Source organism: Trichosurus vulpecula, chromosome 5 (genome assembly GCF_011100635.1).
Source record: "Trichosurus vulpecula isolate mTriVul1 chromosome 5, mTriVul1.pri, whole genome shotgun sequence".
In the NCBI taxonomy this organism is placed as follows: Eukaryota; Metazoa; Chordata; class Mammalia; order Diprotodontia; family Phalangeridae; genus Trichosurus; species Trichosurus vulpecula.
Genome location: NC_050577.1, coordinates 226,597,668 through 226,614,580, shown reverse-complemented (window position 1 = coordinate 226,614,580; position 16,913 = coordinate 226,597,668). Strand labels below are relative to the sequence as shown.

The window sequence follows — 16,913 nt, the reverse complement described above, 5'->3', positions numbered from 1 at the left end:
AGGCAGGGCTATCACCCCATCTTCCTGACTCTAAGAACATCTCTATTCATTATGTCATACTGCCTAGACACTGGTAAATAAAGGAAGTCTGAGGAAAGATGCTAGTTAAATAAATAACTGAATAAATAAATAAATGCCAATAAATGGAGAAAGGAAGAAAGGAAGGAAAGAAGGAATTTGCAAAGATCCTTTCCATTAAAGCCTGGAAATTAGTAAAACTCTCAGCCACAGAGACTTTTGCAACAGGAAATGACTAAACCCGTTGCTTCTGGTAGCGGCTGTATGTAATGAATACATACCAGGAGTTCCATCCCGGGGACATAGTTAAGAGATATCAGATAGTCATTCGGAAGGTTTGCCACCTGCAGACAGAGACAAAAAAGGAAACAGCATAAGAAAAGTCATACTTTTCATTCAATCATCTCAGTTTGAATGATGTCAAGAGAAACCTGTCATTGAAAAAAAAATTACTATTGATTTGTATTATTTTCTTCAAAATGGGATATAATATTCAACCAAAAAGCATTTGAATCCCTGAATTAGTCCCATTATTTGAATTTGTACCACATGTTTCCATTGGCCTGGAATCAATGACCAAATCTGACATAATAATAACTTCAAATAGTGCCAATTTGAATATACACGCTCACTTCAGAAGACTCATGATCTGTACCAGGTGCCAGGCACTGGGAATACAATGGCCAAAGGGAAAAAGCACTTCCCTTAAGGAGTTTACCAGCAGAAATATTGTACACACACCATAAACACAAGGTATTGTGAAGCCAGGAAGATACAAGGGTATCAGGGACAAGAGGGGGTGGGGGGAGCTTCATGCAGAAAGGGGTGAATGAACTGAGTTTGGAAGGAAACGGGGACTCCCTTCTCTGACAAAGGACAAAGAAAAGAAATTTAATCTTCCCAATAATTCAAGCTTCTCTCAACAGAAACTCAGTATTGATAAAGATGGTAGGAAAGAAATGAATTTATCAACCCACTTGCAGGGCTTAGAAACTTAAGCTCCAGTAAAAAGAAGAGTGAACATTCATCAGCATCCTATTTTTCTACTCTGTCTCTCCACTGGAATGTTAAAGTAAAACTTTCTTAAATTGATTCTGTTATCTTTCTTTTTGACAAGACTTATTTTATTGGTATAGGTCAGGGTGGGGAACCTTTGGCTTCAAGGCTGCATGTGGTCCTCTAGGTCCTCAAGTGTGGCCCTTTGACTGAATCCATCCCAGAAAATTCCCAGCTGTCACATGAATAAAAATGAATTCTCCTCCTTCTTGATTTCTGTATTCACTTAGCCTAAGTCAGAAAAATATAATCCTGACCTGAATGAACTGATGCGGGGAAGAGAGAAGAACCAGGAGGATAATATCATAATAATGCCTAACATTTTTGGAGCACTTTCACATGAACAAAGTACTTTATTAAATTAAATATTCTCATTCGATCTGTACTTCAACCCTGAGGGGTAGGTGCTATTATTAGCCACATTTTACAAATGAAGAAACTGAGGCAGACAGAAGTTAAGTGACTTGCCCAGGGTCACCCAGCTAGCAAGTTGTCTGAGGCAGGGATATGAATTCAGGTCTTCGTGACTTCAAGTCTAGTATTCTAACCATTCCACCATCTAGCTGCCATTAAAAGGTACAACGACAACAATCATGTAAAGACAAACAATGAAACTCTGATTAAATACAATGGCCAATCTTGGCCACTGAGAACAGAGCATGAAACTGTTGTTCCTCCTCTACTCGGTAAAGAGGCGTTGGGGCTGTGGGGCTTTTTTCTCCCTTAAGTAAATAGGGTGGGTGCTTCAGTTGGTACATATGGCATATCAGTGACTAAATGGGATGTAAATTCCAAAAGAACTTTTTAAAAAGGAAGGAAAAAAGGGAGGGAGGAGAAAGAGAAAGAAACAAAGAGAAAGAAAAAGAGAAAAGAAGGGAAGGGAAGGGAAGGGAAGGGAAGGGAAGGGAAGGGAAGGGAAGGGAAGGGAAGGGAAAGAGGAGAGAGAAAGAAACAGAGGTATAGACAGATAGACGCTGAGTATGTGAGATCACATATTTGGAACAGCAGGAGATCCATGGGACCATCATTTTATTACTCAGGCTCAGAGAGGGTAAGGGACTTTTCTGAGGTGGCATAGGTAGTAGGTAGCAGAGTCTTTCCCCAGCACCATCGCATTGCTGGTTTGTTTTCTAAAACTGATTTTTTTTTAAACAAGCTTTTGTTGCTTGCCAACTCCATACCCTTTCTGACAAACTTATTGCAAGAGCTTTGGGCATTAAAACCTGCCAAAGGAAGGGGAGTGGGGGAGGGAGGGTTGAGGAGGAAAGGAAGAGAATAAAAATGAGATGAAGTGTCTGCTCAAGCTGAGAACATTGAAAACTTCGGCAGTTTCATATTAGCTCATTTGATCTGATGCCAGTTTAGCAAAACAAGTGGCTTTGCCCTATTAGGCCTTGGACTAGTCCATTGGCTTTGCCATCTTTTATTTCCTTCCTCCCTTTCTCTCTTTCTCACTCCTTCCTTTCTTTCTTCCCTCTCCCTCTTATTTCTCTCTCCCTCTCTTTCTCACTCCCTCCTTTCTTTCTTCCCTCTCCTCTCCTTCTTTCTTCTCTCTCCCTCTTTCTTCTCTCTCCCTGTCTGTCTCTGTCTTTCTGTCTTCGTCTGTCTCTGTCTCTGTCTCTGTCTCTCTCCCTCTGTGTTTGCTTGTCCTGATAACCCTCCCAACTCATCTTACTCTCTGTCTTTCTACCAGTCCTGTTAGGATATTAAAACCTGAGTGATTCCAAAGCCAGGGCTGTCAGAGGGAGTCTCACCCGAACAACAGACCACGTGTCTCCCACCAGTTGTCTGCCAAAGTTTGCTTTTCTCTCACCATCCTATTTCAGACACATAATGACTGTGACAAATGACTTAACTCTCCCTCATCCCTTCTCTCCACCACTACTGGATATAACTCTAAATCTATAAGGGATACACAAGGGGCCAGGAACTGAATTGGAAGAAATGGTTTCTTCATTCAGGTCTAGGAATTCATAGATCTAGAATGAATTCCCTTCAAAATTTAGCTGGTGAAGGAGGTTCCAGGTCTAGAACCCATAAAATGTAGAAGAAGTGTTCCTCATTCCATCTGGGTGAAGGAGGTTCTAGGTCCAGAACTCATCCTTTTCAACATTTACAAGTAGTGTTCCGCATTCCACCTAGGTGAAGGAGGTACCAGGTCTAAAACCCATAACATGTAGAAGGAGTGTTCCTCATTCGACCTGGGTGAAGGAGGTTCCAGGTCTAGAACCCATAAAATGTAAAAGGAGTGTTCCTCATTCCATCTGGGTGAAAGAGGTACCATAAGGGTTATCCCAGGGGCAGTGAGCATGGCAGACTGGCCTAATACCTTACATAATAGATTTGGATACCCTAGGGAACATCCAGGTGCAAATTCTACCTCTGACATTTATTATCTGTGAGGCTATAGGCAAGCAACTTTGTGTAAGTCTTAATTTCCTTATATACAAGATGCATGAGACTCAGTAGAGAAGGAGCAGGCACACAAGACTGTGTTCAGGTCTTATCTTTGACACATACTAGCTGTATGACTCTGAGGAAAGATACTTAACCTCCCAGTGTTCTAGGCTGCTGGTTCCGAAAATGTGGTCCAGAGACCCCTCAGGGATTCTTTCAGGGTGGTCCCATGAGCTAACAACTTTCAAAATAATACTAAGATGTTTTAATTTCTAATAAAGTAAATACTGATTAAATATAACCCTCATAAACAAAAGCTTTTGGGGACCACAATAAATTTAAAAGTATGGAAGGGGTTTTATTGGTTACTTGGCCAACCCCCTCGTTTTACAAATGAGGAAACTTAGAATCAGGGGGAAAAAAATTAAAAGTTAAGTTTGAATCTACTGAGATGAAGTGGTTTGGGATGTTTGTAGTTTTAACAAGATAATTGGGATATATAAGAAGATATCTTCCTCCATCCCTTTGCAGAGGTAGAGGGTCCAACAGGTGTGAAAGACTACATACAATGTCAGATTTTTTAAAAATTGAATTGATTTGCTCTCTTTTCCAGATGTTATATGGATCTGGGGCGTCAGTACTTAAATGTCAAAAGCAGAATTTGAATGGAGGTCTCTTCAGACTTTAGATGCAGTACTCTTCCCAGCCTATGACCTTGTCTTCTGATTTCTTCCACCTTGACTTCATTTTAGCCATAGTTAGGTTGCCTACCTGTATCTACCTACAATCCTACACAGCAGTTTCTTCTTTACCAGGAGAACCCAATCACACAAAGAAAAAGAACAATAAGCCCACCCTCCTAAGAGTAACAATGTCTGAGTTGAAAGGAAGATACTCTTACTGGAAGAAATTAAATTATCATTTATTAAGCACCTACTGTGTGCCAAGCACAGAAGTAAAAACAGGACCCTGCCCTCAAAAAGCTTACATTCTGCTAGGGTGGTAGCTCTTAATCTATTTTGAATTGTAAGACCCTTTGGAAGCCTGTGGACACCTCAGAATCATGACTTTAAATGCATGAAATAAAACACACAGGATTCTGAAGTAAATTGATGACACTGAAATAATTTTCCAAATAGGTATTTTTTCTAGGTTCACAGACTCTAGATTAAGAACCTGTATACTAAAGGAATAAGAAATGTAAACAGATAAATTATAAAAAGAGACAGCTAGGTAGCGTAATGGATAGAGTGCCAGGCTCAAAATCAGAAGAACTTTCAAATCTGGCTTCAGACACTTACTAGCTGTGTGACCCTGGGAAAGTCACTTAACCCTGTTTGCCTCAGTTTCCTCATCGGAAAAATGAGCTGGAAAAAGAAATGGCAAGTCATTTAACCCTGTTTACCTCGGTTTCCTCATCTGTAGAGTGAGCTGGAGAAGGAAATGGCAAACCACTCCAGTATCTCTGCCAAGAAAGCCCTAAATGGGGTCATGAATAGTCAGACACAACTGATGGAACAAGAAGTTAAAACAAGACAATTTGAGAGCACAAAGCGAGCATTAACAAATTGAGGGAGAGCGAGGAGGAAGGCTTTCATAATATAAAATTGAAAGAACCCTAGATTTGTAGTCAGAGTACTGAGGTTCAAATCTGGACTCTGCCATTTACAAGGTGTGTGACCTTTGAAAAGTCATAAGCCCCCTGGACTTTGGTTTTCTCATTCCAAAAATGACAGAACTGAATATTCTGGCTTCTAAAATCCCCTCCAATCTGATTCTATGAAATAAGGAAGGCTTCCAAGAAGATGTGACATGTGAAAGAATCTTCTTCCAAAATAAGGTAAGGATGCTGAGAGGAAGATAGTAAGAAAACATGCATCCCAGGCACTGGGAACAGTTTGCACAAATGCATTGAGACAAAAGAGGAAACTGTGAGGTCTGGACATGACTGGTAACCTAGTTTGGCTATGATGTAGAGGGCATGAAGGGAAGTCATGTGAAATAAGCTAGAAAGGTAATCAACCAATAAGCAACTACTATGTGCTAGGCATTGTGAGGTAAGCTAGAAAGGTGATTAACAAATCAATACCCACTTATTAAACCCCTACTGTGTGCTAGGCATTGTGCTAAGATGTGAGGTAAGTTAGAAAGGTGATTAAATTGTATTAATCGATACAATCAATATTAAGCACCTACTATGTTCTAGGTACTGCGTTAAACACTAGGTAGGTGGGAGCTGGGTTGAGATGCAATTTGGAGCTTATCTTTTATTTTAGAGAAGAAGGTCTGAATCACTGGTATACATGAACTTTTTCTTTTTAATATTTTGATCACTATTTCATTATAATTGATTTCCTATGTGATCTTATATATTTTATTTTATGCATATAAAAAACCTTTATTCTAAGGAAGATTTCATTGGCTTCACCAAACTGTCAAAGGGCGACAACAACAAAAAATTTTAGAGGCGATAGGGAGCTATAGAATGTTTCCAGAAAAGGTAGTACATAGTCAGATGGTGATGTGATTTAAGAAGATGCTTCTCATCCCATTTCTCACTAATATAGATACCTTGATGTTATTCTTTTGCCTTTACTCGGTTACTTTTCTCCCTTCTCCTTCGAAGTTCTCTCCATGTTTTTGCATATTAGCTTTTTTCCCCCTTCAGAATCCCAATCCCCACCTTTGAAAAACAAAGGGAACTCCCTGATTTATTTGCAATGCTCAGGGGTAGGCACTGGCAGCAGAGACACAGTAGATGCCTCTGCAGGTGTGGAAGCTGGAATTGGATACTCAGCCGATCAGTGACACTATATTCCTTTAAGAACAAGCCGCGTAAAATTAAAGTTATTCCAGATGAATAAACATGACAAGAAGAGACATGCATTCTGAACACAAGCTGTTTTACTGGTATCCCAGGCCAATCTAGACCCGACTTAACCACAATCTGAAACATAAAAATCCATTCCATCCCAATCACCTGGTTTAGTTTTTAATAGGCATGCGGGGAAAAGAAGAGGATAACGAAGAAAGTGTTTGTTGTAGTGGGTGGTGATGGTGGGGGCAGGTTTTTTTTTTTTTAAAAACAGGGCATGGTAACAAAAATAGAGAAGAAGAAAGGCATAGAACAAGGATTGGTAACATAGAGTCTGTAAATTGTTTCTGAAAATTCTTTTTGAAAGACATCACCATATAACTGGTTTTCTTTTGTAATCCTGAGTATTTCATTTTATGTCTTTAAAAACATGTGTTCACCGTACTACCCAAGGGGTCCAGGACAACAAACAAGATCAGAAATGCCTGGTACTGGACTTTTGCGACCCACACATTGATCTGATCGTTAGTCTACAAGAATCTGGAGTTTAATAGCAAGCAGTTTTTTCTGGATCCAATTAATGGGCACTTAAGTCCCGAAATAATAAAAAGAGGCATCACGCGCTTTAACCCAGAAGACAGTCCCAGCAAGGGGACGCTCGGGATACTATTAGAGTGAAGGTCTCCCATAGTCCCCCTTGGTTAGTTTCAATGTACAGCTGTTATGGGAACCTACTTCCTTTGTTTCCTTTGGTCCACCACCAACTTATTCAGATGAGAACTTGGGAAATTGAGTCAAAGATTGTATAATCACAGCTTAAGTTAATACTTTCTCCATATGCCAGATGGTTAACAAAGAAGAACAAATAATGATGACAAACATTTGTTTAGCACTTTATAAATGCCCCTTACTGCTTGCAAAGCATGTGTTCACACATACATATGCAATATAAATATGTGCCCGTCATATGTGTGTATATATACTTGCATGCATATGTACTGTACACATATGCGCATTATATGTATTTGTATATGTATGTGCTGTGTGCATGCCTTTATGTCTGTCCACAGACCAAGTGTGCATACATGTATATGCATGCATGTGCACACATATGTTCTTGCATGATCTTCACAACTCTGTGAGGTAGGTGCTATTACTATCCTCACTTTTGTGTTCAGCCATTTTCAGTCGTGTCTGACTCACTGTGTCCCCATTGGGGGTTTTCTCGGCAGAGATACTAGAATCGTTTGCCATTTCCTTCTTCAGTTCACTTTACAGATGAGGAAACTGAGGTAAACAGGGGTAAGTGACTTGCCATTTCCTTCTCCAGCTCACTTTACAGACTAGGAACTGGGGCAAATAGGGCTAAATGACTTGCCTGGGGTCACACAGCTGGGAAGTGCCTGAGGCCAGATTTGAACTCACAAAGATGTATTCCTGACTCCAAACCCAGCACCCTATCCACTGCACCACCTAGCTGCTTCTCTTTACAGAGGAGGAAATTGAGGCCCATAGAGGTTAAGTGACCTGTCCAGTGTTTCGAGTGTGTGTCTGAGGCCAGATCTGATCCCCCTCCCCCCATCTTCCTGAATCCAAGTCCAGCACTGTATTCATTGAGCCACTTAAATGCCTGGTGATATAATCTTATGATAATTAATCTACCCTTCTGGATGGGTGTCACCAGGGAAAGAGAAGATAGGACAGAGCTGGATCCTGAAAGAAAGTAAAAATTGGCTAAGCAGGACATGAACAAAATACAAATGTACATAGTATAGGAGTTGACAAGTAGTCTAACTCTGCCATAACATAGGATTAATAATGATAATGATGATGATAGCTAGCACTCACGTAGCACTTGAAGGTTAGCAAAGCACTTTATGTTAGCTCATTTGCTTCTCCCCATACTCTCTCTGACATGGGTGCTATTATATCCCTATTTTACAGATGAGGAAACAGGTTGAGTGAGGTTAACTGACTTATCCAAGGTCATAGGGAAGTAGTGGGGTACAAGAATGGAAAGTGAGGAGGGGGACAGATTACAGAGGGTCAAGAATGAGAAACAAGGGAATTTGGGTTTGACGCTGGCGATGATGAAAGTGTACACGCCTATGTGTGTGAAGGGGTAGTTGATGACTGTTTTAGACATAAAGATGACTTGCTTTAAATGGTATTACAGGAGAATCCATCCGAAAGTAATATTTAGGATAGACTGGAATCAGGGGTCTGGAGAAAGAAAGGGACGGCAAGCTGAAGATTCCTAAGTTAAACCCTGACAAGGAGTTTTAAAATGTTGACAGAGAAATCAAAGGTCACAGAAGCTGCAAGGTTTTTTCTAGAACTTTTCCCCCAAAAGATTCTGTCAATAGTATTAATCAGGCAATTCATTAGGTGCAAATATTTCACAACCCATCCATTTTAGGCAAATTACACTAATGAAAGAAAGAGAATCTGGAGGGGCAGAAATAGTCACTTCAATGCCAAATATGCCAATGCCCTTTGAATTTGAGCTCTATGTTAAGTACCATGTCAGAGTGCAGACAGCCTAAGACAGTCAAAAGCATATTCTTTAATGAAGTGTTAGCTTTGCATGACCACATGTATTTGGCTCCCCCTTTGAGGTTCCTTAAGGAAAGCTGTTTTTTTTTTTCTTTAAAAAAAGAAAATCAAACCTTCTCAAGAACACGGAGATAGAAAAATGGTGTGGTAAAAGACAAAAGGGCACCATCCAGGGCAGCCCCAGCTGAAAACATAAGAGATCCAGACATTTGGCAAGCAAAGGTCCTTTGGCTTCCTACCATACCCTGAAGCAAAATATGTTTGGACAGCAGGACTGAAAAAGCTGGGAAAGCTAGAACAACATCTCTCCTTGAGCTCACTGGTTTGAAGTCTTAAGTTCCACCAGTCATGGAAACTGTCGAGATTCATTCAAAAAGAGGCTTCTGAGGACCCTCTATAGTCCTATTGTCTCAATTAGGCTCTAGTGCCTGACAGTGAAAACCAGACCAGAAACGAAGGCAACAGTGGACAGCTGAGATTTGGATGTCTGGCTGTTATGGAACAAACAGGACTTCCTGCCTCCACCCCAAAAGGTCCATGTTCTATCCACCCATTAGAGACCACAGAATGGCACAAATCTCTAAATCAAAATGGACAAGAGAGCACCAGAAAAAGGCGCTGTGTCAAGTACCAGGAATTCATTTCCTTGTAGATCATCCTTGCCCAGAGGCCTAGTAAAGTTTATTGGATGCTCAGCCCCTATGAATCATGCAGAATATTTTTATTCCATTTTTAAAAACTTTGAAAGTCACTGAGGCAGCATTGTGGCATGAGGAATAGATTGCTGTGTGATCCTAGGCAAGTCACTAGAACTTTCACAAACCTTCAGCTATAAACTGAGGGCACCTGAACTTAAAATCACTTGCAGTCCTAAACCTATGAACCTACCAGCTCTCAGTATTCCTGCCCAGAGAACCTTCTGGGTCATTGGAGTACAGCTTTCAAAGTTACCTAGATTGTTATTTTATGGAATCTTAACGTATAGTTTTTTGAAATTGCACAAAGAAACTTCAAGGTGATTTTCTGGGTCATCTTTAAATATTAAACTAAAATGTGTGAAGTGAAGAGTATGCTCGAACAAAAGCAGACCACCATGCTTTTCTTAAAAAACATTAAATTGATGTTGTCTGTTTACTAAAACTACTGCCTACAGGTGCAGATACTACCCGGAAGATACAACATTACAAAATTCAAGGTCCTTGCCCTCATGGTATCCACAATCCAGTAACACCCATAAATAATCAGAATACAAAATGAGATTTGAAAAGTGGGGACCCAAGTGTTTTCTAAAATTGCTGAATTCTACTTTCCTAGATGATCATTATCATTAATTACGAGGCAACAATGAGTAAGTTCCCTAGTTGTATTCATTTTGTTCCTTCCATGAGAGGATCCCTAAAAGAAATGCAGCTGATAAAATGATTAAGGGACTGTCTTAAATAGGTCACCTTGCAGATCAGAGTTCTTCATTTTTTTGCGTGTCATGATTTCTTCTCAGAATAACGTCTTTAAATAACTGAAGGAAATGCTGAATTTCAATTGGAAGTTAGTGAAAAAAAAAAAGCGCATTTCTTTTCCTATCCAAGTTCACGGACCCCTAAACTTTCTACAGGAACCCAAGGAAAAGGACCCCAACTCTAGAGGGATCACAATTCAATGAAGCTGCTTGGCTGAGTTAGCTTTTGAAGTATTGGAGATAATGAATCACAGCAAAAAATTCACTTTCTTCTTATGTTTATTATATTTACTATATTTAATCCTGATTTGCACTCAGTGGAATCAGAGGTTCTGGGTTCAAATCCCAGCTTTGTTTGGGGCTGCTAGGTGGCTCAGTGGATAGATAGAATGTTGGGCCTTGGAGTCAGAAAGACTCATCTTTGTAAGTTCAAAGCTGTGTAATCCTGGGCAACCTGGCGTGCCTCAGTTTCTTCATCTGTAAAATGATCTTGAGAAGGAAATGGCAAACCATTCCAGTATCTTTGCCAAGAAAATCCCAAATGGGGTCAGAATGGTCAGACATGACTAAAAAACAGAATAAAAATAATAGGGTCTCTTTCTAACTAAATCTGTAATCACATGGGTACTACTCATATGACCCTTGGAGAAGTGAAATGAGAGGGTTGGACTAGGTGATCTCAAAAGCCCCTCCCACCAGCTCTAGAGCCAATGAATAGCAAAGCTCCTCTCTTGGCATTTCATAGGAAAAGAAAATTCTGATGATCACAAAAAAAAATGAACATTTAGGAACTGGGGATGGAGAACGGCTAGATTTATGGAATTTACCTCTTTTCAGAGCAGAGGTGAATAAATCTTCTGGTTAGAGGCTTAGCATAAAATGTCAAACCACTTCAGTATCTTTGCCAAGAAAGAGTCAAGAGACAGGACTGAGCAACAATACCAAAGTAAGTGCAAAGAATTAGACTTCGTCATTCTAAAATGTGCATTACTAAGGTTGGGAAATAGCAAGTCACAGAGTAAGAGGTACAGTGGATAGAATCTGGATTTGGAGTCAGGAAGACCTGAATTCAAGTCTTGTCCTCTGGCCCATATTTGCTACGTGACCTCTCAGTACCTCTAGGCAATTCTCTGACTCTAAGTGCTGGACTTAAGGTCAGAGAGTCTGGGCTCAAATCTCGGTTCTGCACTTACTACCCGGGCCCATATAACCTTGGGCAAGTCACTTAAATTCTCTGTTAAATGCAGGGGAAGAAGGGGAGGAGACTCAATGAAATCTAAGGTTCCTTCTAGCTCTAAATATTTGTTGTACTGTTTATAGCATCACAGATTTAAAGCTGGAAGTGACCTTTGAGGCCCAATATTTCACACACACAACCCCCACCCACACACACACTTTACAGTTGAAGAAACTGAAGCCAAGAGAGATTAAGTAACTTTGTCCAAGCTAGTAAGTGACTAAAGTAGGATCTGAACTCTGGTTTCCTTATTCCTATCCTAGCACTCTATCCACTGTGTATATGTATGACCCCATGAACTCTTGAGTTCCAAATGAATTGGTCAAATCAGTAGAGGGAGTTTCCACACCAGGTATAACCTTTAAAAATCTGAATGGGGGCAGCTAGGTGGCCCAGTGAGTAGAGCACCAGCCCAGGAGTCAGGAGGACCTAAGTTCAAATCCAGCCTCAGACACTTGACATACCTACTAGCTGTGTGACCTTGGGCAAGTCACTTAACCCCAATTGCCCTGCCTTCCCTCTCCCCTCTCCCCTCCACCCCCCCCCCAAAATCTGAATGATTCAAACCTTCCAGGAGACAATTTGGATGACATTAGACGATGTTTCCTTAAAATGAATGGCCATAGGCTAATTGCTAACCACAGAACTGAGAAACCAGAACGTCTGATTTCTGATCCCATCCCCAGCCGCTGACTTGTCGACTGACCTTACTCAAGACACTTAACTTTCTATCTCATTTCCTGCTTTACTAGTTGGGTGTGAGAACACTGACCTAATTCAACCAAATGCTGTTTTTTTCTTTTTAAAGATGATCAAATCCCTAAGACTCCTAAATATCGAAGCGTGAAGAAAAGGTAACAATGGCATTTTTAATTAACATGCTCCAAAGTGGAAACAAATCACCCCAACAAGTTTTATCACCAGGGGAACAGCAGGGAGAAAAGTCACTCACACCATTCCCGTGAGCACAATTTATTATTGCTTCCATTAAGACTCTGAAAGGATAAAGAGCTGTACCCTAACTGTCCCACAGAGGCGAAAGTTTCGAAAACTCGATTCATCTTCGCCCAAAATATTTGACCCTTTCTTTAGGTAGGTCTGGCTTTGCCATTTAAAACAAGTCTTGCAACATTTTTAGAAACAAAGCAAAATGTTCTGTAAATAGATGAACTCTTATGCTGAGTAAACATGCCAGAATGATTTCCAATGAAAACCATGGGGACAGTAGAGCAGTACGGGCTGTCCAAGACAAAACCCCAAAAAATGAGCCTGTAAAAGCCATAAATCATGTGCTTCCGTGACAGGAGAATAGCCCCGGGCAAACAAACTTGAGCCACGAGGGCACAGCATCGGTTGCCACCTAATACAAGGAAGGAACAACTCAAAAAATTGCAAAGGGATCAATTCAAAGGAAGAAAAAAATGCTGAAATAGGAGGGAAAAATTAATTACCCATGAGACTATTTCCACTCAGCATAAAGACTCTCACTTCCTTGCATGTACCTTAGAATCATTCTATTCACACAGCAATGTCCTTTGCTCAGTTTAAGGTTTGCTCATCCTATCCTTGGGTGTTCCCAATGGCATACAATGCAAAGCCCTTGTTATTACCCAAAGGTTTAAATAGAAGTCCTGTTCTCGAATTAAAACAGAGTCAGAAAAAGAGATCAGAGATTTGGAGCTAGAGGGATCTCGGAGGACAGCTTCTCCAATCATCTCATTTTATAGATGAGGGCACCTAGGCGGCACAGTGGATAAGAGTGCCAGACCTAGAATCAGAAAGACCTGAGTTCAAATCCGGCCTCAGACACTTACTAGCTGTGTGACCCTGGGCAAGTCACTTAACTGTTTGCCTCAGTTTCCTTATCTGTAAAATGATAAACCATTCCAGTATTTTTGCAAAGAAAATCCCAAATGGGGTCACAAAAAGTCAGACATGACTGAAATAACTAAACAACAAAGAGATAGGGAGTTCCAGAAAAGTTATATGAATTATGCTAGGTCACAAAGCTATTAAGGATCAGAGGCAGGATTCAAATCCAGAGCTCTTTTTAAGATCAAATTCTGGACTTGGGGGTCAAGAAAATCTGGGTTCGTAGCCTGCCTCTGACGTTATTAGCATGCAGTGACAGGGGGAAAGCACCAGAGAACAAGGCTCAGGACTTGGTTCTGCAAATTCCTACCTACGTGACATTAGGTAAGTTATTTGGCCTCTCTAAGGCCTCAGTTTCTCTCATAAATTAATCAGTCAGCATATTAGTCATCTACTATTTGCCAGGCACTGACCTAGGTTCTAAGAACAACAAGAAAAAAAAAAAGAACTTATCCTTGAGGAGCTTATATTCTATCAGGGGAGAGATAATCTCATTAGACCAGATAACTTCTTAGATGATTTCCAGTTCTAACCAAGACTAGGACTTAACTAGCTATGACAGCATGAGCACTTATCACTGAAATTATATATGCCTAGGGGAATAACACCCCTAGTAACCACCTCACAGGGATGTCATAAGGCTCAGATAATATATGAAAAAATGTTTTGCTACCTTTAAACCATTAAATAAAATTAAATTATTAATTCCTTATCCACTTCTGTTCAACTCTCAAAGTCCTTACTTCTTCCTCTCAGCCTTGAAACAAAGTATCAGACCTGGAATATGGAAGACCTGAGTTCAAATCCTGTTTAGCCACTTACCAGCTGTGGTTCTCTGGGCAAGTTATGTGACTTCTCTCAGCCTCACTTTTCTCCATCTTTAAAATGGGAATAATATTAATAATAGCACCTATTATTTGTGACAATCAAATGAGACAATATACGGAAAGCACTCTGTAAACATTATGATTTGCTATACAAATGTTAGGAACTATTATATGAGTATGAATTGTTCTTATCTCCATAATTGTGATTATACTCTTAATATAAGAAAAGAACCAGATTAGGTAAGAGGAGATCAGAGGACATTCTTATTGGTCTCCTCCAGTGATTTTGACTGGAACTCCTTGAGAGCACCACCAGTCTCGAGATGGAAGGAATCTCCTCCTACAGAACTCTGTCCAATCCCTTCATTTTAAAGGTAAGGAAACTCCAGGGAGATTAAATGATTTGACCAAAGATCACAGTGGCACTAAAGTAGAGATGGCAGGATTGGAACCCAGGTCCTCTCATTCCATAGTCAGTGTTCTTTCCACTTCTGTCCCTCTACGTTTATGGGTTTTACCAAGAAAATTTAGAAACAGGAAAAAAAAAGTTAGCGTTTATCGTGCCATCAAGTACAGAGACCATGTTTCAAGAGTGTAGCAAATTTCACTTTCCATTTATAGTTTATCATCAAAAGTAAAAGCAATGAATGGAAATCATTTTTAAAATCACATGCTGATACTGTTACCTTTAAGATCAAAAGGGATCCACTAAATTTTAAATGTGAAAAAAAAGTTTTACATCTTATTGTATGATGTCTAAGCTCTATTCTTAAGGCTTAATACAGATAATGAAATATGTCTGTAGCCAGAATGGACTTTGTTTTCTTTGAATGACTCAGCTTGCCTCGTTGAGCTTCCCTGGACGCTGGGGCTTGCTCTTCCGGGGCAGGACCAGAGCTTCCTGTGTGATGAGTCGTGGCGCTGGCTGAGGGGAGGTGTGTTAACGTGGTCTACGCTGGGGGAGGGGCCAAGTCAAGAACCAATCGGCCCTGGTCGTTCAGGCGGCGCTTGATGATGTCAAAAACTCTATAAGAGGGGAGAGGACAGCTTGAAGATCCTCCTTTTCCTTTTCCGGTTGGAGCCAGAGACGCCTACAGCCGAAGCTGAGCTGCCGGTAGCAGAGCTGACTAGAGGCTAGTGGGTAATCTTCTTACCGTAGAGGGGAAGCATGTATACGATTTTGCCTTATACCATCTCGCTTCTCTGTGGCCTCCTAGTTACTCTTGTGAGGCGGACTTATTGGGCCTGGAGGCTTTTGATGAAAATATCAAAATGGGGATGTTGGTTTGTGGGATTGTTACTGTGGAGTGTAAATACATGCTTTAGTACTCCTGCCTTCTGCCTAGAGAAATCCTTATATCCTGTGGTTTCGGACATTTAGGCACATATGATATTCTCTTTGAAATCATAAATTCTGCCTTTCTAATATAATGTCAAACCCCTAAATGATAAAGGGAAGAATGATATGGAATGCTTAAAATTTTCTGGCAAAACCATTTGCATTAGTAACTTCAAGCTTTTAATATTTAGCATTTCCCCTCACCAACAAACTAGTAAAAGATTTTTTTTTGGAGGGGGGAAGGTAGGGCAATTGAGGTTAAGTGACTTGCCCAAGGTCACACAGCTAGTCAGTGTGTCACGTGTCTGAGGCCGGATTTGAACTCAGATCTTCCTGACTCCAGGGCCAGTGCTGTACTCACTGCGCCACCAAGCTGCCCCAGTAAAAGATTTTTAATGCGATGAGAAGGTGGCAGGAGCTAAGGAGAGTCACCTAACTCAAAAATCAAAACCATCTTCATGGCATCAAAACCTATTAGAAATGGTTAGTAAATGATGATGACGATGACAACGACATTTAGTGTTTATATGTATGGCACTTTAAGGTTTGTAATGTGCTTTATAAATATTATTATATTCACGTGTTCTCTCTCTCCCTCTTTCTTCCTCTCTGTCTGTCTTTGTCTCTCGTTCTCTTCCCTCCTCCTCCTCCTTCTCTTCTCCCTGTCTCCGTCTCTCTGTGTCTTTCCCTCTCTGTCTCTCCCTCTGTCTGTCTCTCTCCCCACCATTCTCAGGCACTATGAATACATGTTATTTTTTTTCTTGATAAATATAATCTGTTTTTTCTTGGTTTCGGGAAACACTAGTGTTCTGTTCTTACCTAGATTTTATAGTAAGCTTTTCTCATTTTTTCCTACTAGCCACCTTGAAGAACAGTCCTCTGAACATCCTACAAGCTCTTCCCATTTGTTCAAGAGCAACAAATAAATGGCCCGTTTTTCAAAGTTCCTCAGCCAACTGTCAAATTTCCTCTAGAAAGTGGCACTAATAAAAAAAAAAAGTGGCACTAAATATCAGAGTTGATAGCATTCCTGGAAAGGAATATGCTTCTTCATTTCTAGGACCTAACCCCAGTTCAGTATATGGTAGACTTCTTGCAATATTAAATTCCTGACTTGCCTAAGGGAAGTATTTTCTCTACTTTTATAATGTTCATTAGAGTTCTTGGTGTGGACTGTAAAATGCTACAGCATTATTTGGTGAACTGCATGTCCCGATTATATTTCTCCATGTATTACAACAGGACTTACGTAAATCACAAAATCCTCCATGGAACTACCACATCTACCTATTCTGAATGACCCTCAGATTGTTCAATCTTTTCCATCTTGATAATGACCT

At 40.4% G+C, this 16,913-nt stretch overlaps 1 protein-coding gene across 3 annotated transcripts in view; it reads right to left on the bottom strand.

The window, feature by feature from the left end:
* The window catches only part of KITLG (KIT ligand), a 118,486-nt gene that overhangs the window by 37,191 nt on the left and 64,382 nt on the right, over positions 1–16,913 (bottom strand). For all 3 annotated transcript variants that reach the window (XM_036761303.1, XM_036761305.1, XM_036761304.1), the window contains exon 3: positions 300–362. In XM_036761303.1, the coding sequence (XP_036617198.1) occupies positions 300–362 (63 nt within the window). The remainder of the gene's footprint in view (positions 1–299; positions 363–16,913) is intronic.